We start from the raw sequence: 25,188 nt of genomic DNA on the forward strand, positions 1-25,188 counted from the left end.
ACACTATAACCTCTCTTCTGTTGGAGCAAACAGCTTTAAAGGGAAGGGGGCATCTGTGGCTGTGCATGGCTGAAACTTGATGTACAAGTGTTTGACACATGAGCAGAGAACACATGTTCATATACCATGTCAAATGTTTTTATCTGCTCCTGTGCCTCATCCAGCACAGCTCACTGACAGCTCCTGAAGGACAGGGACAGGGACTTTGTACCATCCTGCTTTCTGGGTAGCAGGGGTTTGCATCAAGCTTTACTGGCAAACTCCCTCTGGGTGACATTCAGAACATTCTACAGGGTATTTAAGGATAATTTTAATATTTGTGCCTGCAGTCTAAAGGTGTGCAGCTGTAAGTCAGCTACAAATACAAAGGTGTGGAGTCCCATCAATGGCAACATTCTGGTCCTTGGGTGTGCCCAGCCTCTGGAGCAAGATGTGCTGTGATGGCAAAGGGTCATTCACACAAAGCCAATGAGCTTTTAGCAAAAGGAAAATGGTATTGCTTCACAGGACAAAGGAAAAAAAAAGCACCAGCAATACATTTATTTTTCTGTATTACTGTGTCATTAGGGGTATTTCACTGCTTTTTGCTGACTGGTTTGCCTGCCTTTGTCATCTGTGAAGGTAAAGCAGAAATGAAGAAATGAGACCAATGATTTCAGTAACCTCCAGGGCCACCAGGAGCTTCACTGCCCCTGTGTTTTGATTTACAACAACTGTAAAAGGAACCTGAGGGGCAAAGGCTGTGCAAGGGAAGGGAGCACGTGGGTGATGTTCACCCTGGTGACTGACACTGCTGAGCAACAAAAGCAGCACTGGGAACCAGACAGGAGCAGCATTTACAGACACTGCAGAGAACTTCAGCTTGCAATGGGCTCTGTATGCTGGGGGTTGCAAACAGATTGAAAAAAACCCCAACCAACCAACTCTGTCTCAAACATTTTGTTGCTGAGTCACCAAGAGTGCATTTAATTTTAACAAGGACCTGTATATACTTGAAGAAATGGATTCAAAATCAGTTTACCTAATTAAGCAGGGACACAACACAGCATCCTGCCTGCCTGCTTTAAATCCCATCATTTTCTTGTTGAGGCTCTGCCCCAGGGTTTGTTTAGTGGCCTCTATGCCAGTGAAGGGACCAGCAATCACCCAGCACACTGTGGAAGGCACAGAGCATTTAGGGATTTGTCTGGATGCTGCCAGATATCAGCAACATCTGGTTAATACAGACTGTAAGTATTCCTTAATGAAGTAAATGCACCCAAAGGCCTGAGCAACGAGCACATGGTAAATACAAATATAATTTACTTAAGCAGCAATTAAGCATACTGCAGTTATCAGAAATGTCCTGTTAAACTTGAGCAGAACCATGTCTGTCACATTGAAAGGCAGATGTTCTTTGACATTCTGATCACAGCAAAAACAGTTTATTTCACTCCATCTATAAGATCCATCATTTTTTGTGAGCAGCTGTCACTGACTCACTGAGACCATGAGCCAGAAAGAGGGGGCTGTTAAAAAAGATCTTTACATGGACCTGTACATTACATTCCATAAAATATACAAAGTCCTCAAGCCCCACAAGAGGTGGGTAAAGGAACCAAATGAGTTCAGGCTCAAAGACTGAGGCACAATGTTTTTTAAACATAAAAAAGTAAATAAATCTCAGCTTATTGTTGTGTCTGCAAAAGAAGAAATGCAGCACTAACATTTTTTAATAGTGTAATGAACCTGCATTAGTTTCTATTCCTGTATAAGTGCAGTGTCTGAAGAAGATTAATTTTTAATCTCTGCACTGCTTTCTGAGCAGATCTATTATATTGAAACCATCCAACCTTTGGGACAGGCCTCTTATCAAGAAAACACTGAAACAATTTGGTTGTTCTTTTCAAAAGTTGTTTTGAGAAGAATTTTAGATTGTTTTCTACAGCAATAAGATTAAGAAACAACAAAACCATCAGTTTATTAGCAAGTACAGAGAATTCCACTAGCCATAAACTGAGAGCAGCTTTGCCTTCTGTACAATTTGCAAAAGTAGGAAATTAAGCAAGGCTGACAGTCCTTAGGGGTCTTGGAGGGAGACAAGACATTTTAGTGCTGACCCAACTGGGTAAATCTCTCCTTTGGACACAAACTGTGGCCTGCACCACGCTGGTACAGTCAGAAAAATAAAGAGTGCTCACTGCAGGGATGGGCGAGGACTCTGACTTCATCCACAGCTATGTACCCAGGGTGTCCTTTCAAAGAGACAGACTCAAATATCACCTGAAATACAAAAGAAAAGAAAATTCTGAGAAAGAACATTTGCATCAGCAATTTCAGCAGTCACCAATTCTGCTGTTATTCCAAGTCTGAGTCATTCAAGGCATTTTATTAACAATGGAGGGATACCAGGGCAATTCAGTGTGTGAATGCAACACCAAAGCTGTTGGGGAAGCAAAACAAAGGATTAGAGCAACATTCAATAGGATTAAAGACAGCTCTGTGCATCTGTGATTTGGAAAAGCAATAAGTGTCCTGGGTATATGCACACACCTATATTCTCTTAAGCACCAGTCCAAGAACATTAGGTGGATAATAATTTTATATCTTGTTCTCAGTATGCCTTGGAAGATTGGAGAAAGCACTACACAGGACAGAATTCTCTTCCTGAATCAGTGTCAATGCATTCCAGTCATTTGTAACTTCTGATATTCACTACTAGAACTCAGAGTTAACTATTTAAAATCAGTTTTCAACAGCTCTTTTTGTTCTAAATAAGAGCTGGCATTCTCAGCCTGTCACTGTTCAGCCTCTTCTTTATCTCCTTCATCAAAAGATTTAATACAGTAAAAGGTTCAACTGTCCAAATATTGCTCTGGATGAAAATTGACCAGAATTGCTGATGTTCATTTTTCTTTGCATTTGAGCTTCCAGAACATGGTTTCTTATGTTTTCATGACTTCCTAAGATCTCTTCCCCCAATTTAAAACACAGTCAGATGTGAGATCTCCTGAAATACATCCATAACTAAAAAAAAGACATAAAAACGGGCAAAGACAAGTTAAGAAAAGCTCAGGTGCTAAAAATATGCAGAAACAAAGTTCTCCTCCAGAGGGACTGGACAACAATTAGGCTGCCCAGGAAATACTAGGAAAAAGCAAGCCACTGGAAGATAAAGTAATCCAAAAACCATTAGCAAGTGTTTTGTGTTATCAAGGTCCTTGATAGGCATTTTAGGGACTGTATAAAATAAGAGTATAAAATAGGAGTCTTTAGTATGGAAATTATAATTACTTTAGCAATTAAATATCATTAATTATAAAAATTCCATTTACTGGGAAGGTCATGCAAGGCTCTACTGCAACTCCCTTCAGACCTGAATTCAAGTGCAACATTTCAGCTACAAAATCTTATTTTGGTTTTACATTTGTGAAAAGTCATAAGCCACAACAAAGTAATTCTCAATTATCTGCAAGTCAAGAACTTGCTAAGTTCTCCGAGGCACTGGCATCAGGTATGAGTGGATGGCAAAAGTAAGCACCAATACACAGAGAATTGGCTTTGGTTAATTACCAACATGTGCAGGGTCTCTAATACAGCACAGTCTGACTTAATAATAACCAACTCAGGCTCTAAAAAATCCCTGTCCACTGGTGCAGAATCCACTGAGTAGAGGATTCCTCTCAATTCAAGCAATATTGTTAGACTATTTTATTCTGTTCTGCTTTACACTCAGATATTCCCAGTCCTTTCCCAGTTCAAACTTACAAATTATTGTCTTTTTGTGTATTTTGAAGTGTCTCATCCCTATCAAAGTGAGAAGCATGGAAGCATCTGAGCTTTCCTGAAAACTGGGAATTGAGCCCCAACATGGGGAAAAGACAGGAATAAATGTTTATTGGGCCCATTTCTGCAAATCTCATGCTCAGTGTCCCTCATGTCCTTTTAAATCCAATTGGAAATGCAGCATGATGGTTGAGGCAGGCAATGCTTTGCAATTAATAATGCTTTGCATTTAAAGGACTCCACAGAAATTAATACAGCTGACAATACAAAGCATCACTCTTAAAAAAAGCATTCTTAAATGCTCCTGAGGTCTGCAAACACAAAGTCATTTCATGTTTCCCTCCCCCTGAACAAGCCCCCGTTGCAGCTGTGATTTACCAACAATGTCTGTGTTAGCAGCCTAGCCCAGCTCATCTGTTGTGCTACAACACTTTTCTCCAGGCATGGATCAATAACATTCCTTGCTATACATCACAAAAACACCTTCCTGGCAGGCTCTAGTGCTGCCCTTGCTGCATTCTGGGACTGAGTTCATCCTTATGGCAAGCAGTAATTCAAGATTACACGTATTACCTTTCTCCAAGAACCATTAGAGCTTTTTCTCGCTACGCTGGAAAACATTCGCAGGCTGAGAATCCAAGTACAAGTAACTCCAGGGTAGGCATGATAAATCTCCCCACGTTTTTCTGTCTCAGCTAAGTGCTTCTGCAGCCAGATGACTCCCATGACCCTTGCACAGACCTCAAACACAACCTCTGGCAGCTGCTTTGGATCCCAGTTTTCCACTAGCCACATCTCCAAAGTTCAAAGTACTTGACAAAGCCTCAGACAAGGGCAGAGAGCTTCAGATTGTTCTGCCTGGCTGAATTTTTGGTGCACATGCCAGTCCAGGATGGTGTGGTTTCTGTGCATTAGGAGGATAATTGACATTTTGCCTGATGCAGAGTTCAATATTTAGGGAAAATGTTGGTTTTGCATGGTCTTCTCAAAACACAGAACAGGCTGTCAGGCTTCTTGTGTGCAGAGAGTTCTCTAGGAATGACATTTTGATTTAAAGCTGACAAAGAAATGGCAAGTGTGAGGGTGCTGAGGCCCTGGCACAGGGGGCCCAGAGCAGCTGTGGCTGCCCCTGGATCCCTGGCAGTGCCCAAGGCCAGGCTGGACAGGGCTGGGAGCAGCCTGGGATGGTGGAAGGTGTCCCTGCCATGGCAGGAGTGGAACAAGATGATCTTTGGGGTCCCTTCCAACCCAAGCCCTGCCAGGATTTTATTAAATAACACCGCAATGGCACATTCTAGATCATAGTGTGAAAAACAAGGCACTTCTCAGGCAGCAACACACCCAGGTTTTGTCATCCTCACACCTCTGGACTTATTTAGGCAGAAGTGTTACTTCAGGCTGGCAAATATCGATAATTTTCCTCTTCAATTTTTCAAGCTTCAAGTTCTCTTTTTTTTCTTTTTACTTTTTCTTAAACCTTGCTTAAATGTAGAAACTCACAGGACGACAGACCACCAACAAGATGATTTATAAAACCAGAGGCTGAAATCAGTTAAGGAACAAAAATACAAGGATGATCAGAAGGAAACATCACTCTCACTCATCACAAATTTAAAAAGAATCCCCCTGCATTTTCTAGGAAGGAACTACTCCTGGGCAGGTACTGCTGCCTTCCAATCCATTCAGCTTTGTGCTTCAATAGAAAATTCTTGTTTGATTTAAAGGATTCTTTTGCTCAAGAAAAGCAAACTTGACCTGCCAAAGCACTTGTAAAAGACCTAAGTGAGGCTCAGGAAGCCTCCTATTGATATATCTGAGAGCAGGATCCCTCTTAGTGTGAGATCAGGCTGCCTTTTGCAGGTTTTTCAAGCACCGATTTTCTGGGTGAAAGATCATTTCTGTTATCTCTGTGGAGCACCAAGGATGAAGCAAATTCTGCTTCATGCCCAGGATCATGTTAATATGAATGGAGTAGGGGCACTCCAGTGTGCCTTCAGAGCAGTCACAAGTTGTGCACTGCCCATAAAACACCATTTTCCACACATTTGCATCTCTTTATCCTTCCCTCTCGCCCGCCTGGTGCACTCTGTGGATTCTGCTGGTATCCACAACTCTTTTCAGAGGCAGAACATTAAAGCATCTTCCTCCAGCTCAGATTTTACAGACCTCCTACCCAGTTATTAGAAGCAAGAAAAAGAGAGGCTTTTCTACCTGCTGGTTTTTATACACAGACTATTTGCTGCCTTTTCATAGTTCATTCTATCCCGGTGCCTGTCTCACTCGTGGCTTTTATTAGTATCACATGGACATCAAATCTCCTGCAAGGTTTAGGATGAAATTACCTCCCAGGCTTTTTTTTCTTTTTTTTTTTGGTGTGTGTCTTGAATATAAAACAAGACAAAAATACCCCTTCAACCAGTAAAAAGCAGTATGTGAGTCCATTGTGTGTGAATAATCTAAGTGAAATTAAAACAATGGCTGCAAAGTTGCCACATGAAGTTTGAAGCAGACAACTAATAAGTTGGTGTAAAACTAATATAACCAAAATATAGCATAGCCATTACTTTCCTTGGCTTTGTCCTTGTCTAAAAAAAAATATCTTCTAACAGAATAAATAAAGCTGTGCTAGAAAGAGGAGGAGCTGAGGAGCTAGTGAAGAATATCTACATATGATACTGTGGTACAAGAATTTATTAGTACCTTATGTCCTTATATCCCTTGTATGGGCACAAGATGCAAAGCCAAGTCCAAAAATGTTCCTTCTTATGGAACCAAGGTCCAAAAATAATCCAGGGAGATTTATACAAAGTATAGATATATATCTAGAAACTGTTTTGTTTGCAGTCACACAGTGCCATGGAAAGTGCCAATGCAAGTGGCAATTTCACCACAAGTGGGTCTTGTCAATAATTGCCTCCCATCTATCAGTGTAGCCTGCCAAAAACTAAAGAAAAAAGTGAGGAGGAAAGAAATAGTCAAGCTGCCTATATATCCACTATAGATAAACTTATTCTGAGAGGAAAATTCAGGGAGGGAGGTGTCGATTTGCAAAACTAACGAAGGGGAGAGAGAGGGAAAAATATCACAAACCCCTACCTGGTAGAAATGTGGCCAGAAGGTGCTGATGGCCAGCTCAGCCTTCACCCAGCCCTCAGTCACCACTCCTGACACGTTCCAGATGGGGTTGCCCTGGGGGCCCCCGTTGACCTTGACGTAGACGTTGAGGGAGCCGGGGCTGGAGCGGTCGCGGCTGGACAGGTAATAGTGGAAATCAATGCAGTGGGTGTCATTCTCCTTCAGAGTGGGCAGCAGCAGGTGAGCTTTCTGCCCTGATGCTCTCCCAGAGCTGTTCACCATCATGAAGGAGCCTGCAGAGCAAAGGAAAAAGAGAACAGAGAGGGTTTGGTTGGATTTTTGGTGTAAACAGCTCCGTTTGAAAATTCCCTTTTACCACAAACCTCCCTCTGACGGAAGCAGCTGTTTGGTGCCAGTTGTTAGGGAGAGAAAAGATATTAAAATTGCAGGCTATATACACCAGTAGATTCAGGGCTAGCAAGAACCACTTTTTAATTACATAACTTGCAAATCAAAATAGAAATGCTGGCTTGCTTGTATTATTTTATCACCTTGTGATCACACAGTCGCTCTAAACAAAAGCACGTTTCCACTTCAAGCAACAATCAGGTTCTCCTGCTGCACACCATGACCCAAAGGCACATTCAATAACAGGTAACAAGTGACAGGATGAGAGGAAACAGCCTCAAGTTGCACCAGGGAAAGTTTAGATTGGATATTAGGGGAAAAATCTTCATGGGAAGTGTTGGAAAGCACTGGAATGGACTGAGGAGCAACCATCCCTGGAAGTTTTCAAGCAATGTGTGTATGTGGTGCTTGAGGATGTGGTTTAGTGGTGAGCATGGTGTTTGGTTGATGGTTGATTTGATTATCTATAAAAGTAATTTCCGACCTTAACAATTCTATGATTCAACACATAAACTACAACAGAGCAAGCTCTCAGCTGATATTTGCCTGCATCAACCAATACCCTTAATTCCAGTCCATATTTGTGAACACTGGCACCTGAATATTTGAAGGTCATGTTAAGAAAACCCCAATTTTCAGAGCCCAACCAAGCGAGGGTTGTCGACAGAACAGCAACATCTTTACTTGTAATAATGCAATAGGACAATAATTCATGTGGGAGGGAAGGGTAGGCTGAATTTAGGGAGGGAAATGTATACTGAGGCAATTTATGAGTTTGTTAACCTGGAAGTCAGCATCATATTAACGGTGGCACTCAATGTTGAACTTACATTTGGATTCATCAAGCAGTTATTTTATAGCACATTGTGTCTCCACTCATCTCCTCACAGATGCATCAAGGTGACAAATGTCAGCAATAAGGGAGAACATGATGAGAGTTATTTGATTCAATTCTGCTTACAGGATCTCCTTTACGTGGGTGCAGACACTCACACTCAGAACTAAAGAAAACACTGGGATGGGGAAGGGGGAATCTGTGTGTCAGCAGCCAGGCATGATAATTTTTAATCAAACACAGCCCTCTTGACACTCCTGGCTCTGATGCTGCTGCCAAGCCACACTGCAGATGTGTTTGTGTGCTGGCCTCTTGCAGTTCACAGAAGATTGAGTTTGAAAAGCCCTGCCTCACTTCTGACCTATTGACTTTCCCTTTTCCTCACCACAGCACGTGACTCAGATGAGCCAGGCAAACATTTGGATCAATTCTGTGCTGTGAACAGTCATATATTATGAATTTGTAACAGCTACATGCAACTTTCTCTTAGAAAATTTTCCCCCTGTGTTTATATGATATATGTTCATTTTGTAAAGGATCAACAGGAGGAAGTCAATTTAAAAAAACAAATTAATCAAGTTACACACTGTAAAGACCTTGGAAAATTCCAGTGCAATGCAAGCACAGATGGGGAAGAGGAAGAGACTCCTAAGAAAATTCATGGGCAAGATGGTCTCTGGCAATGCTGCCTTTCAGTGGAAATGAAGGAGAAACAAAAAACAAAATGGTCCCAAGTCAAGAAATTCCAGATTCTCAGAAAGAACTTGTAGAATAGCTAGAGCTGAATTCAAACTTTCTGGTTTTGGTCTAAAAATTAGGATCTTGACAAATGCCCATTGCTGATATAACTCTACTCATAAAATCCTCTTCTTCAGCATGCAATGTATACACACTACTCTTAAAAATCTACTCATATAAACTAAACTTTTGAGAAACAAATTTTTGAAATTTGGGTTCAGTTCCTATGAGCTGAGAACATTTATTTTCAGCAAGCACAGGTGCCAGCAGGTCTGGAGAGGCAGCACAGGCTGTCAGCTGAGGGAGCAGCCTGGGATCCTGACCCAGCCAGGCTTGGGCAGGCTGAGTGGGACACCCAGATCCACCAGGGCTGGAGCTGTGACACCCAGATCCTCCCAGCCAGGATGGCAGAGCTGGAGGGTTCACCTGGAGAAGAGAAGGTTCCAGAGAGACCTTAGAGCACCTTCCAGTGCCTAAAGGGGCTCCAGGAGAGCTGGAGAGGGACATGGGACAAGGGACGAAGGAACAGGATAAGAGGGAATGGCTTTAAGGTGAAGAAGAGGAGATTTAGATTGGAAATTGGGCAGGAATTGTTCCCTGTGAAGGTGCTGAGGCCCTGGCACAGATTTGGGGCTACTCAGCCAGGAGAAGACAAGGTCCTGGGTAGACCTTAGAGCCCCTTCCAGAAGCTGAAGGGGCTCCAAGAGAGAGGCACAGGAAAGGGTCCTGTGAACAGGGGGGAGTTTTAAACTGTCAGAGGGCAGGGTTAGATGGGATTTTAGAAGGAAATCCCTCCCTGTGAGGGTGGGCAGGCCCTGGCACAGGGTGCCCAGAGCAGCTGTGGCTGCCCCTGGATCCCTGGCAGTGCCCAAGGCCAGGCTGGACAGGGCTTGGAGCACCCTGGGATGGTAGAAGGCATCCCTGCCATGGCAGCGGTGGGACTGAATTGGCTTTAAGGTCCCTCCCAACCCAGCTCAACCCACTGTGGGATTCCAGGATCTCTGTCAGTACAGAGTTGCAAGAACCACTCTTCTGCAGAGAATTTGGGAGGGAAGACACTGTAAAACCCCTGAGTAACGGTCGCAAGGTCTGCAGGAGTCCAGCAGCTGCTGTGAAAGGCTCTGCCTGAGGCATTTCACTGGAGTACAGTGCAGACAAGTTCTCCATGTGCCAGGTCCCACCCTGGAGGAGAGAGGTGCAGCCCAGAATCACTCCAAGAACAGCAGAGCCCCTGTGCATTCACAAGGGTTTGAACAAGTGCCCCCACACTGGGGAGGCACCCAGGAAAAGGGATTGTTACACCATAATTGATTGCACAGCATTCCAGGCCATGCCTCTCAACTTTTCTCTATTTATTTTGGATAGTATGTAGATTATCCTGCCCTAAAGAACTGCTCTGATCTGTGCTGTGTCTAACACAATGCAGCCCTGAACTGCACTGGGGGAGGGAAGTGCTTCAATGACAGCAAAAGTTAGGGAGTATTTCACTTTTACAGAGCCATATATAAAAATAATGAGCTTTCCTCTGGGAGAAAAAACATCAGCTTTTATAAAAAAGTTCCATGCAATAATTACAATTTTATTTTTTGCCACCCACAAAATAATGAATCACAAGCTATTCATGGCCTTTTGTTCAAGTGCTGACAGTTCTGGGGAGAGTGGGGAACCTGAATCCAGCAACTGACAACACCAACAACGAGAATACCTATCCACCAAAAAGCACTTATCAAAATAATTTGTCTTAATTACTAAAAAAAATAACCTTGCAAACAATTGTCATGGATAAATTATTCCCAGCTTCCTATTTATAACATTTGATTTTGTTTAATACAATGTGTGTAGAGACACAGGAGGAAATCCTATAAGAAACACAACTTTCTCAAGAAAAGTCCTGATAAGAGGTATTATTTTATGACAATGGAAAAGATGAAAAATATCCACTTATAGAGTCATCTCTGCCAGAGAAAAGAACTCACACCTTGTTTAAAGGGATTTGTTCCCTAGGAACTCTACCACAGTCCTTTCTTTCTGCAGAGCCTTGGAGTGGCAGCTTCCCCACAAACCCTTCCCTGGGGTATCCCAGACACAGCTCACACCACAAGATCCAGAGAAAAACTTCAAGCCTGGCAATGCTAGGGGCTGAAAACATGTAATTCCATCAAGGTAATCACTGAGATAAATAATATATATAAAAATTATATATATAAATTATATATATATATATAAATTTATTTTTTATTAAAATATTTTATATAGTATAATATCTTATAGAAAATTCAGATGCAAATAAATGATACCCTATATCCTATAAATTGACCCCAAATAGACATATTTTTTATTTCTATTTTTATTTTATTTTTTACAGTGTGAACTTGAACAGGTATCCTGTTCTTCAGGACTTTCACAAAGTTGTTCTGCATGCTCCAAGATCAACAGATGAGATCCACTGTCCTATTACAAATTTCCAAATCTGTCTATGGAACTTGTGTGGGCAAGATCCATCACTTAGGAGTAGGTGAGAGATCATGAAAACAGCTCCCACCAGGAGAAAATAAATAAAAGACAAGCCAGCCTTTTAAAGACAAATGTGGTTTTCCTCATTATCCTTAATGAAAATTGACATATTGTGATTTAGGGTCTGACAGCCTTCTTTAGGCTGAGCACAGAGCTGAAGCTGATGGGACTTATTCTCAATTTATAGGCCTATGTGTGCAAATAAAAGAGATACAATCTGCTCTGGCACCAACAAATCACTTGTCACAGTTTCCACTCATACAAAGGACTAAGGAACGAATTAACATGTCACAAATGGAAATTATTGACTAATAGATGACTGAAAGCCTCCTGAATGTCTCCAGGCAAGAGTATGAATAAAACAAAAGGTATCTTGGAGAAACTCTTGTTTAGACTGTTGCATATCCAATTGGGGGAAAAAACAAACTAAAATATTATTGAGTTTCATTGTTTTGTTTACTTCCTTACAAAGTTCAAGTTTCCAATACTACACTAAACTGAAAAAAAAATGAAATTTGGACAAAAACATTATATATGCTGGATAAAAGTTCTTTTTTATGTTTATTTGACAGAAAAGTATAAGCTCATTCAAGCAAATTGAGCGTAAGGTCAATTAAACATGGTGTTCTTGGATCAACAGGTTATATGAATTAATATGGCTGGTTTTATCCTGACTATGTAAAAATGAATGTGTTATGCTCCCATCAGTCAGAAGCAAGAAGGACAGGGAGACTGTAAATAAATTCATTTTCAAAAATCCTTTCCAACGGCAGCAACATAAAACGCCACTCTCTCCTAGTTATTAAACATACCACTGAAAATTGGGGAATTAAACCATGAAGTGCTCTCTAGCTGGCCATAAATTTCAATTTTTCCCCTGCTTGGTGGATAATGATGCCTTGATAAGCGTCCTATTATTGATGCATCTGCAGCCCAGCTCCCGTTTGCAGAGCCGAAACGCCGCTCTGCAGCAGATGGTGGCTATTGTGTTTACACATCAGCACTTTATGTTTGCCTTCCCTCACGTCTGCAGTAAAGAGAAGGCTGTAATTGAGTTTTTAATGGCTTTGCACATTGTTCATTAAGTTTACACGAGTGTGCTCTGACAAACGGCAGCTGAAGGAACGCGGAGCCGCCGGCAGCGCCCGGCAGACCTTGGCTGGTGCTGTCTCACTGCTAGCTTTGAAGAGCTGGGCCTGCTTCAAAAGTCAAATTACAGCAACCAGGAAAGACTTGAAAAAGAAGCTGTCAAAATGCTCCGCTGCAAAATGAGGCTTCTAAAAGCCTGAGCGCCAAACCCAGGTGTACGGTGTTGTTCTAAAGAGCAGACTCTTCCTGACATGAAGATGCAGGTTTGCAGCAGGTACACCAGCCTGTTTTGAGACACAGTTGTGTTTATTGCCAGAGAACAACTTTATCTCCCAGAAAATGATTCTGACACCTGTCCTTGTTAAGGCAGAACAAAGCAATGTGGGATAATCTGGGCTGAAGGGGCCTCAGGCCAAGGCCCTGCTCAAAGCAGGATCAGCCCTGAGCTTACCACTGAGCCTTCCACACCTCCCCAGAGCATTGCCCATCCCCTCTGGAAAACCTCCTCCACTGCTTCACTACCCTCATATTTTTCTCCCTTTTATTCAGCCCAAAACCTCTCATTTCCAGTTAGATCCTCTGTCTCTCATCCTCCAGGCACCTGCTGTGGTACAAACTAACTCAGCGCTCCTGATCCCCTCCTGGTAGGAAAGGATTTGTGAGGTGAGGCTTTGCTTTACAGTGACGTTGGCAAGGGGGGCTATTTAGGAACAGGAACGAGATGGGGCTGCTGTGGAAAGCTCCTCAAGCCGTTTATTTTTCCAGCATCAGTCTCATTACATGGCTATGACAACGGGAAGATGCCACCAGCTCACATCCCAGTCAGCAGGCCAAAAAACTTAATGTTACAACTCACTTTATAAGCTTCTTGACCAATCACACAAAGTAAAAGCACATTGACAGTAGTTCTATCCAATCACCATAAGCACAGGTACCTTTGGTTAAAACAATGCTTGCTCATTTCAAATACAATACCTGCTTGTAAGCCTTAAAACACAATGCACAGAGCTCCATTATTAAGCTTAAAACTTCCTAATATCTTGCTAGATAAACTTTTCTGTAGCTTAGAGAGTTATTCTAGACAAGCGTTAATACACAGATCATTGTTCTATTTGCCCTTGCTTTTCTACTTTTTAAATAATTTTTCAGCTGACCAATCTCATGGCTGCTGCTTAGCTCTAATCACAGTTCTGCTGTCTCTGAGGCCTGCCTTTTGCAGCTTTCCCCAAAACTTTCCAATTTCCCCTCTAATTTTGTGGATTCCTACATTGCAGGAGTGCTCTGACCCTTTCCCAGTGTCTCATTCCCAGGGTCGCTTCAGTACCTCCTACACTGAGACAGAGCATGGGAGCCTTTCCCTTTATCCATCCTTTTATCACAGGGATGTGCAGAAGCTCAGATCAGAGCAAGGGGCCTCTCTGAAGTGACTACCTTCAAGTCACTCTGAAAGCCACAGAACAGACACTGAACATTCCATACGTTAAGTATGACAAAATATGTTTGTGGTCAGCATAACAAAATTCCATCTACCTCCACAGTAGGTTTCCAGCAGTGGCAAAGCAGCCGCTTTAAGCAGAATATAAGAATTCTTCACAGGGTGCTGTGAAGCAGAATTTACCATTCCAATCTTCTGACAATCAGTAATATAAAGATTTTTTTTGAAGTCAAGAGCTGCATTAACCCCATTTATTAATTAGCCACAGAATGATCTTTCTCTCATCATTTTTGTTGAGTCAGGAATAAGACTCTGTCAATGAGCTCTGGAGTTTGATTATACATTGTGCTGGGGAAAATAAATGAATATTTCCAAGCACTTTAAGATTCTGTAACATAATTTGTAGCTATTTTACAAAATTTATGATTACCTACCTGCTGCACACTTCCCACATTTTTACATCCAGTTTTCTGTATAACACTGAGAAAAGGCTCAGAAATCTCTTCCCTCACTGATGTACTACAGACAGCAGCGTTTGTACAAACCCAGGAATTCTAAATCTCATAAGCACATCCCTTTTCCATGTATTAGGGCAAAATCAAACCCATGGGGTTTAATTCTTAAATGTGAGTCATACTGAATTAATTTAGCTGTGAAATTGTTTGATTCGCTGATAAATATGAATATAAATGGCAATGAGTTCAGTATCATTCATGAGGACAATTCATTCACTTGGGAAATAGTTTGATAATAGGGAAGAATTTTTTAAAGAGACAGCCTGCTGCTTGTAAAAAGCTTTTCTTCTGAAAATGAATGTTATTAAAAGTATTATGATTTTGGGGGATTTTTGTAAGAAAAATCTTCTCAGAACAAGACTGACCTCATATTACCTCAAATATTTGCTGTAGATATTTAAAGTAAAGAGTGTCACATAAACACTTTGCCAGTCCTCCCTGAGAAATGAAGTGTGTGCAAAAGTGGGTTTGCTTTGCCCATTTCCAAAAGGCCTTGGGAAGGGAGAAGCTGGCAACACCTTTGCTTTATATATAAAACCAAATAATTCTGGGCCTATGCTCAGAATTACAAAAGCAGGTTTCCCACAGGTCCATAACTGCCAGCTGCAGACTCTTCCACTGATTGCATGGCCTGAGCCATGGAATGACTGAGCCATGCAGGACTGCTGCATTTCAGTGTGTGCCCAGATACTGCTGCCCATAAAACACGAGTGCTTTGTTATCAAGCTCCACTCCTCTTGCAAATTCTGCCCAAAGCCTGAATTGTGGTGACCACAGACACTGAAAGATGCTCACAACCCAGAATTGATGCCTCATGAAAGCTACACCCAAAATGAACCAAAAAAGGTCCCAAAATGCACAACCAGGCACGGGGTCTGTCACTGTGATCAGTTCTGCTCCATTTGCACCTTGCAGTTCATTGTCCCATTCCAGCTTTAGCCCAGGCAGTCCCACCCTGCTTGTTTTTCTCTCTCCAGCCCACGGTGTTTGTGCTCTTGGGCTGAGATTTGGATCATTTGTCCTTGGTGCCCAACTGGAGCAGGAATTGTTTTGTCTCCCTGCTCTGTGCACAGAGCTCACCATCCCCTCATATGAAGCCCAGACCCACACACTAAAGCAGCACAGAATCTGAAAAATGTAAAAGCCAAAACCTGAGGCATCAGAATTGTCTCCAGCCAAGTGGCAGCCTCCCTTTATCCCCCCCTCAAGTTAATGCTGAAGAAAGGAACATTTACTGCAGAGGCTTCACCAACCTGGATGAGGAAGATTAAACTACCCCTGACAGAAGGAGCAAGGCAAAACTACATAATGGATTACAAAGAAAAATAAAACACATTTTAATGACTTTCTGGTGATTCAGAGTCACCAAACACTCTTCAACTACAAAATCCATATGGGAGGTGGTCAAGTGACAAAAAAGCCAACAAATGCCTAATTAGCAGAGGGCTTTAAGGGGGATAATGGGATTCCTGCAAGAGGCTGTGAAGCAGGGACTTGGGAAGGACTCCATTTGTTAATGGGATGCTCTTTTAACCTTGCAAGATTATTTAAATCAATAATAAAAATAGCTGCTTCTGTTGTTAAAAGCATTCTTCCAGCAGTTTTGTGCAACTTTTGGTCACAAAAGGCTGGCCTTGACAAGGACAGCCAACGACCCAGACTGAGAGATTTGCAATAGAAATATAAAGTTCAGGACTCAGGTTCTGACTTCATCATTTCCTCAGTGACACAGGTTTTTATTCCTTATTGGCCTGAAGAAAATTCAAATGAAACATGAAGACAGAATTCTTAAGAACAGCAATGAAAAGCAGCACTTGGGAGAGTGAGTGTCCAACACAGAAGAGACAAGAGGAAATGTGTAAGCACAGGAGGGATTTATTGCCTCAGTTTTTCACCAAGGCATGATCTAGAAGTGCAAGAAAACTGACTGTAACACCTCAGAAGTGACAAGGCAGAAAAAAGAAATAACATCTCTATCTCTATTGCCTGTTTCTGGCCTCAGCTACAGGCCAGAGTACTCTCCTGTAGTCTGTACTCAATATAAAAACCTGTTGGATCCAACATGGAAAATCAGCTCAAAAAAAAGAATTTTTATTGCTGTGGACACAAACACAGCAATGATACCTCACTGCACTTCCAGCCATTTGTTCTAAGACATTTGTTGAGTCAGTGAGCTCCTGAAGGCATTGACATTGAACATTTCCAGTCTATAAAAAGCACTGCACAGTTTATCACAAAGATTCATGACAACATTTCTCACTTCAGTGGTGCAAGGTGATCCAGCATGGCTTTCCACCTGCATCTCTACAGCACAGTCCTTTCCTCCTTAAAAATCACCAGCTAGAATACCATCAGAACTCAAATCACATTTTCCTTTCCACCAAAAAACTCACATTTTTATTTACAACATAAATCATTATCCATGAGGATTCAGGAGAACACCTTTGCTCTATAGCTACAGCCATGTGGCAGCTCTTCTGTGTATCAGAGAATCCCAGAATGATTTGGCTTGGAAGGAACGTTAAAAAACATTTAATTCCACATTCTTTCCAAGGGAAGGGACCCATTCCACTGTCCCAGGTTGCTCCAAGCCCTGTCCAGCCTGGCCTTGGACACTGCCATGGATGGGGTGTCCACATGCACAACGTATCTCATGCTCCTCTCTAGAGTCCACTGCTATTTCCAGAATTTTCCTCCCACATTTTATAAACTTTTCTTTAATAAAAGCCCAATTGCCACAGCTGAGAGCCTGGGTTCACTGAGAAGCAAAAACTAATGTGTGCTGTAGAATCAGAAACAATTCTATAAATCTCAGCAGTGAAAAACCTTTTAATAGACTCATTGCCAACATTCACTATTGCTAAGGTCACTGCAGTAGTTTCCTTCAACAGTGTTCTTATTCTATTATTTACAAGCATGGTATGAATTGTTTGGCAGGGGTATATTAAAAAAAGAGTCTATTAACAGTGGAGTTACACCAGTCTATCAGGTAATGGCATTTGTAATAAAAACCCATACAATTTGCTGTAAACAATAGTCAGGAATTCTCTGCAAATTTAATTTTGTTATGTGATTATCTTTCAAAACTGATGAAAACGTACACTAAACCTTGCAAACTGAAGAGGTTTATTTGCTTTTCATTTCCAGTAGCCTGACAACTACTTATCCTACCAATCACTAGCTTACCACTCTGGTAAAATATAGGCAGTTTATTTAAACAGCTAATAATGTTTATGTAATTAAATGGGCAAGTAAAAAATAGGGATAATAGCCATTATCTGACATAATATCTTCATTTAATGGCATCAAAATTCCAGTTCTTAACACCCAAGAGCTTTATTGCAGCTGAACCTTGAAAGTGAAGTCCCAGAGACATTGTGGGGACAGGAGTCCCAGCCTCTGCTCGAAGGCTCTCCCACAGATGTTGCTCAAGAAGGCTCAGGATTCAGCAGAATTCACCATCCCTTCCTCCCCTGATTTAACCTGGGGCATAACCTGCTGCCAAATGCACCTCTCTCTCTCAATACTAACAGGAGAGGAGTTCAGAGGAAATGGTCAGTGCTTTTTGAGCAAGTAATTGCTGCTTATTCTGTGTGCCTCAGCTTTGTATTCAAACACAGTGCTTATTTGAAAAATTAAATTCTGTATCCTGTCAAAACCCTGTGGTTAAAAATAAAAATCTCTCCAACCAGGTGGATACAGATGCAAAGAACACATGTTTTAGGTTGGTGACTACAAGCAGCTGAATAATTAAATCACTGCATCTCAGCCACTGCCACATCAGCTCTCCTTGGAGGGGGCAGCAAGCCAACAAAGTCTGTTGTTTCCCAGTGTAAAACCTCTCTCCAGAAACAGGATCTGATATGCTTAAATGTACATGACATGCACAAAATTTGGATTAAAAAGTCAGGTTTCCAGTGCTTCCTGTCCCATGAATATCTGATTTATGTAATGGTGAAAAGACACAGAAAACAACTTCTAATAGCACATGATTATCCTCACAGACTGCTCTGCATCACCCAGATGCAGTGGCTGATCAATTAAGCCATTACAAATTTAACACGAGTCCTTTGCCAGGGCAGCATTTGTTCTCGACTTTTATTTTGTGTTCATCTTATTTTCCAACTTGGTTTTTCCTCTGAACACATACTTTTATTTTTGCCTAATCCTCTCCCCTAACAACACTTTAAAAGATAAAGGACAGACTGTACAAACTCCATTCTGCCTCCTTCTCCCTTCCCAAAGATGCAGCAGCTGCTGGCTGCAGCCTCATGTGTGAGAGGTGCATGGATGAACGGTTCCAGGTTCACAACAAGGAATTACAATTATAACAATAATTCATAATTGAATTTATTTAATTTGGCTACTCTGGAGCCGCTGAGGTTGAGTGCTCTCAGGTGGTTACCCTGGTGTTGTTCAAGGTTCTCAAACTCCCGTTCTGTGTCTAAAAACAGCCTCTGTGTCTCCAAAGCCTCACAAGACCATCAGCTGAGACAGCTCTACCCAGAGCCTCCTGCTCGTGGCAAGTTAATAAACTGTGCTTATCTTTGTGCTGCTGTGGTTAATTAAAACTGACATCAAATCTAAATTGCTGGGCCAGTTGGACCCTAAAGGTTGAACCAACAAGGGCTTTGTGGAAACCACTCTTGAATTGCCTTTGGCATCAGCCAGGCAGCTGCCAGAAGTATTTTGGTGCAAACATCACTTTCCTGGGCAGCACTGAGCTCCACAGCTCAGGCACATATTTATTTTCAATACATTGGGCTCTGTGTTTGCTTAATCATTAAAGACAAATAGCTAAATATATTTTATTACATAATTCTAGAGTATTAGGAGCGGTTTCCATGTCAGCCAGAATTAAATGTCTCATTAGCAGGCATGCAGCTCCATTGCCAGCCAACATTTATGTTCTCTGCAGCTCAGCTAACATTTCCATATGTTTTGTATATGCAACATTTTCTAGGAAACTGCAGAGGGATTATTACCTTTTCTATTTGTGACAGAAAGCACATATTAAATGTAATGCCAAAAGGCAACCAGAGCAAATGATGTCTGAAAAGGAATTGTGTCTTCAATTTTACATAACTCTGCTCTAACCATATGGTCACTTCTGTGTACATCTAAGAAATCAACACTACAGCTCCAAACTCAGAATATGTTAAAGGTCAAAGGCTGAGCTATTTTTTGCACCAAATTTTCAACTTTGATGAGCTCAGTTTCTGAGCACTGGGTGCTGCTGAAGTCACTGCTGCTATTCTGGGAGCGCTGCAGCACAGCCAAGGATGGAATTTGGCAGAGTGGGCTCAAAAATAATTAAGGCCATCTCACAAGCCACCACAGAGGATGGCAGCACAACAATTTCTGCAAAGGAGCAGCTCCAGAGTGCCAGAGCAGAGGCTGGTGCAGCCCCAGAGGGGTGTGCTGGCACGGGGGGAAGGAGCCACGGCCAGCCCACGCCTTTCCCAGCTGTGATCACCAGCATTTGCTCATTCCCATGGGAACTAAATTACACCACATTTTTCCTCTAAACTCACTGTTTGTTTGCCTATCTTAACTCCTGTTAGAACTGCAGCACCTAAACAGGGGGGCTGCTACCAGCACCCTCTTTTTCGGGGGATTGTAGCATTCAGAGGGACATTGTCCAGCTGAATGATTCTGAGTTATATTTCCAAATAAAAGAGAAAAGGAAATGCCAGCTTGAAGCAGCTCAGTGCCCACAGTGGCTGGTCTTGGTGTTCACAGAAGGTGCCTAAGTCTCTGTGTTAACAGAAAAATTTAATCCAAATAGCAGCTATTTCTGCATCAAATTAATAATTTGGTGACTGGCTCACACAACAACACAGTATTTGTGCTTAAAGAAATCCGAAACCACACAGTTATAATTAAATATTATTAAACTATATCCATTATTACACCAAAGTCTAATCATTATTTAAGGAAACATCTGATAGCAGTGAAACTTGACAAGTATTTTTGCTCAAATATCTTGACACTTGTGTTGAGTAACAAAGCATTTTTTAAGTAGCTTGAAGCATGCTGCCTTTGAGCCACTGCATACTTGCCCCTGTTTTAATCAAATAGCCTCAGAACACTTAAAGGACACACAATTTGCAATATTTTATCATGTTTCACTTCTTGGTCTTTTTGATATTAGGCAGAAACAGGATTACCAGTATCTACAAAGGCTGTTAGTCCCATGTGCTTTCTGAGCTGGATGCCTATGTAAACATTTTTTACTAAATTGCCCAAAAGTACAGAGAGATTTATTTCCTGTGGACTGCAGTTCATTTAGAAATAAACAGCGTTATGTGCATGTTGTTAAATTTTTATTAGAAATTAATGGTATCTACTGAATCACATTTTCTAGTCCTGATTTTCATCCTGAAAACCAACAGGGCAGGATACTACCAGAGCCATTCTGAGCTCTGCAGGCCATGGCAGATGGACTTGATAGCACTGCTTGGATGGGAGCTTCAAATACTGTAACTGCTGAGTTCCTTGATCCATCTAAATCCAGCTTTTTCCCGTGGTTCCTGCCACAACAAAATAATTGTTTCAGATGGTCAGGAATACACTGAGTTTGTAGAGTAAGCAGAGTTCATAGTGCTCACCAAAAATCAGAAGTTTTTTATGAGAAACTGCCCCCAGCCTGCCCCAATCTGATGAGCTGCTAGCTTATCTCGATTTCCTCACAGCTCCCCACACCTTTTTCTCTCAGTGCTACTCTAGTTATCCAATTGTCCATATTTTCTCACAGAATGGAATTTAATGCATTATTAGAAAGGACATTTGGGACATCTGTTGTGAACCCTCTGACACTTTTGACTATTTGCTGTCTGCACTCACCTTCAAAACCCACAGGGAGTTTTGTTTCCCCCTGAGGATTACTTTAGATAATAAACTCTAGAAGGTATTTCAAAAGCTCTGAAATAAATCCAGTTTAAATCCATTATTACACTGGCACAGTAATTTCTGCACAATAGAAAGTCAGAGTTTTCCTCTGTAAAGGTTCTGATGGTGAGTCTGCTGTGCTGGACCCACCTTAAATGAATTCATCTTTTTATTATTGTTTTGATCCTTTTCTCTCAAAGCTTCCTGAAATTATCCCCATTTTCTCTTCTTCAAAGAAAAAATTCCCACTGCTTTTCTATTTACTGCTCAATTAAACAGCTATGAAAGAAATACATCAGCAAAGCAGCCACTTCACTCCAAAATCCCCTCAGATGATCCAGCACTTGTTGTTCCTCACCAAAATGATAACCAGCCGTTTGCCCAACACTTCCTCGCTCTGACATCCACCAGAAAGGTCCATAAAAAGACACAGTAATTTCTAGAATTAACACTAGTGCAAAGTAATCATTTGGAGCCTCTGAAGCGTGCATTTTTCTCTAAGTGAAGCAGCTAATTACTGCTGTTCTCACTGACTCACCAGTTCCCATTTCCTGCAACTAGGAGATTTAAATAAACCTAGAATCTCCTATTCTTATTCTGAACTTCTCTCTTCACCCCAGTTTCAAGTCCCTACACTACAGTTTGGAATTATTCTTAGTAGACTCCTTTTCATTTTGGAGAGCTGAATGCCATTTTTATCCTCAAACTTTACATTTATTTGAAAGGCTGAGAGATTTGGGCCTACTCAGCCTGGAGAAGAGAAGGGCCTGGGTAGAGCTCAGAGCCCCTTCCAGAACCTAAAGGGGCTCCAGGAGACCTGGAAAGGGTCCTGTGAACAGGGGGAATAGTTTTAACTGTCAGAGGGCAGGGTTAGATGGGATTTTAGGAGAAATTCCTCCCTGTGAGGGTGCTGAGGCCCTGGCACAGGGTGCCATGCACAGGGTGCCCAGAGCAGCTGTGGCTGCCCCTGGATCCCTGGAAGAGGGAAAACTCAGCAAAGAGAAACCTGTAATGATGAATTTAAGCTGAAAACTCAGCTTAAACTGACAAGTTCAGGGCATGGAGCTTAAACACTCATTCCATGCATGTCAGGATCCATGAGGCTTGCTCGGCTCCATTGGGATTAGGAGCAGAACTGATATACTCTGCACATTTGGGACCATCACTTCTGCAGGGAAGTGCTGGGAGAAAAACTTGTTATTACTGGGAGGGCCCTTGAGGTGTTCACATGACAAAGCTTCACCTGTCTGTTACTGGTGATGTTCCTCCTGCACACCAGGTGTGATCCCTTAAGCAATAGTTTGGTTGTAGCAAGGTTCCTGTGCAAGGAACCTCCAACTATTGATTTTATCCCTGCATGGGGGATGTGTGTGCATGGAAACTGCTCAGAGCAGCTTCAAAACATGTGGGAATAGATAGATAACACTGAACCTGCAAAAACGGCAAGGTCACAGGGTGTATAATTGGAAAAAGACTTAGAAAATATATAAATATATGCTGATAATATGAGTGTCTTCCTTAATGGCTTGATAGCACTTGGCATCACAATTCCAGTTTTGAACCAAGGAGAGCTTTTCCAAATTGCATTCAGGTTTTTTAAGGATTACATTGATTTAGGGGAAAACCCCAAACCCTATACATATATATTTTAATTCTAAAGATAAATCATTTTCATTGCTGTTTTTAAAAATAAAGACAAGGTAAGGAGTGGAATGAGATCTCTGAGGTCTCTTCCAACCCAAGAACCATGATTCTGTGTTTGAAACACATCCAGATCCACACTACAGCTGGCAGTAGCTTCCTGTGTACAGGCTCATCTTAATTCTTCCACTGGAAGCAATGGCAAGATCTGCATGCACTTCAGTAAAAAAGCAGCTCTCTGACACACTTTCAATTCACTAATTCTATTTATCAAAACTGCTGTAATTTAAGCAGGTGCAAAACATTTGGGAGGATTACACATTTTGCTCATTAACAGACAAAGAATACCAAGAGATGTTCCTGGCATAAATAGGAATAAAAACTAAAATGCTAAATTAAGCATCTTGGAACAATATAAAACCCTGTGGCTTGATTGGATGTTAGGCAATTACAGATGGCCAAGAGGTAAAGTAGAAACTTCTGTCATGTTTTAGAACCTGAATGCATCTTCAGTCCTGGCAGGACTTCAAAAGGGAACAGAGATTTTTCCACAGGCAAGGCTTATCCTACAATTCCAACACTTAGCAGTTGAAACAGGCTGTAAACACCTTGAGTAGAAGGAACTCAAATTAAAACACACTTGAGCAGTTCTCTGGGGTTCTGATCCTGCTCTAAATGACCCAGACAAATGAACCTCCCCCTGAACTCAGCATGATCAGTATCAGTGCCAAATTATTAACAAGCATTTTCTCAGTAGGATTATCTATCCCTGAAAAATAATTACCCCTCACAGCCTTGCAAACAAACAAGCCATTTATGTAGGATTTACACTGAGTTAGCTCACAAATTCCTACACACAGCCTGACCTTCTGAGCATGAAGACACAGTTAAGCTTGCAGTTTTTTCATTAATCTCTGCTACACAAATCTAATCCAGGATCATATTCCTACTCCTCCCAGTTTAATATATCAAATTCCACCCTTACTGAAGAGTTGTGTTGTAGACAGTTCCAAGCATTACATTTTTCTGATATGGATTTGGGGATGGAGATTTTCCCAACATCCACATCCTGCTCATTTTTAGAACGTGGTTTAAACAGTTCTAGCAAACAGGATGATTTTCATTCAGCTTTCCACTTGTAAACTCCAACTGAGTTGAAGGAACAGAATTTGGATGCCATCCTCCACATGCAGACACACAAACACACACCCCAGATTCCTGTCAGCCTCTGGACATGAGAGTTTTTATTCCACTGACAATAACAGTGTAATTTGGGATGTACATTAGATTTACCCAAACCATACACAGTGTGACAGATATTCACTGTGCTTCTGCCACTAGAAATGCCACCTGGTGTCACTTATTCCTGTGGTTGTCCTGACAATACCACACCAAGCATTAAAGAGAGCCTGGCTTGTAAGGAAATTCAGCAATATCTCTTGATAAACATGTGTGTCTCTTCATGTCGCAGTTACAGGTTGCTGATATTTCCCTGAAGAGATTAAAGCTCTCAGATCTCTTCATGCAAGAAAACTACCCTGGTAACTATCTTTTACAGATACATCCCCAAATCTTCAAAGTATTTGTCAAGTAAGTGTTCAGAACTCTTTTCTGATCTGTGCAGAACACAGGTAGCACGAGAATCAGCAGGATGCTTCAACCTAAACCATCTTGGCTTTAGTAGGCAACTCCAAAAGAAAACTGAGTGTCCCTGTTGTCTTTCAGATTGCACTCAACCAGACAGATGTGGTGAAAAAAATCACAGGAGAAATAAGAAAACATCTTCAAATGCATAAATTATTAAGATTCCTTCCTACAATAGTTCAACATAAAACAGATCATTACAAAATCTTCTTTATTACCATTACTTAAACTTGCAACACAGTCCAAAAAAATAGGCAGTTAAAAAATGCAGCAGTGTTAACAGCAGAAACGTGGGACAGATCTTTTACAGCTCCCATTCCAGAGGACCCTTCCACAGACTGGCTGCTACTGGTGTTAACACATCCTCCATGCACAGGGCTAGAATGACACTCCCCTCAGATTAAACCCTAATATAGACTAAATTGGGAAGTCTATACTCCTGAAAAACAACTGCTGAAACTATCTCCATGTTTATCACAGAATCACAGAATAGGTTGGGTTGGACAGGACATTAGGATCATTTAATCCCAACCTCCTTGGCCAGGGCAGGGCAGGTTTGAAACAGCAGTTTTTGCCTTGGAGGTTCTGCTGAAACACCATCAGAGTGCAGAAGTTGCTCATGACTTTGCCATTCACAG

The 25,188-nt window shown here is 41.6% G+C and overlaps 1 protein-coding gene across 6 annotated transcripts in view; it reads right to left on the bottom strand.

Annotated features, from left to right (window-relative positions):
• Nucleotides 1–25,188, bottom strand: part of PTPRT (protein tyrosine phosphatase receptor type T) — a 477,440-nt gene that overhangs the window by 283,475 nt on the left and 168,777 nt on the right. For all 6 annotated transcript variants that reach the window (XM_054274915.1, XM_054274912.1, XM_054274914.1 and 3 more), the window contains exons 3-4: nucleotides 6,862–7,133; nucleotides 2,181–2,262 (exon numbers count right to left, since the gene is read on the bottom strand). In XM_054274915.1, coding sequence (XP_054130890.1) covers nucleotides 2,181–2,262; nucleotides 6,862–7,133 — 354 coding nt within the window. The remainder of the gene's footprint in view (nucleotides 1–2,180; nucleotides 2,263–6,861; nucleotides 7,134–25,188) is intronic.

The sequence above is a fragment of the Melozone crissalis genome, unplaced genomic scaffold, assembly GCF_028551555.1.
Source record: "Melozone crissalis strain CALT ecotype California unplaced genomic scaffold, PUWL_Pcris_2 ptg000017l_1, whole genome shotgun sequence".
Taxonomy (NCBI): Eukaryota; Metazoa; Chordata; class Aves; order Passeriformes; family Passerellidae; genus Melozone; species Melozone crissalis.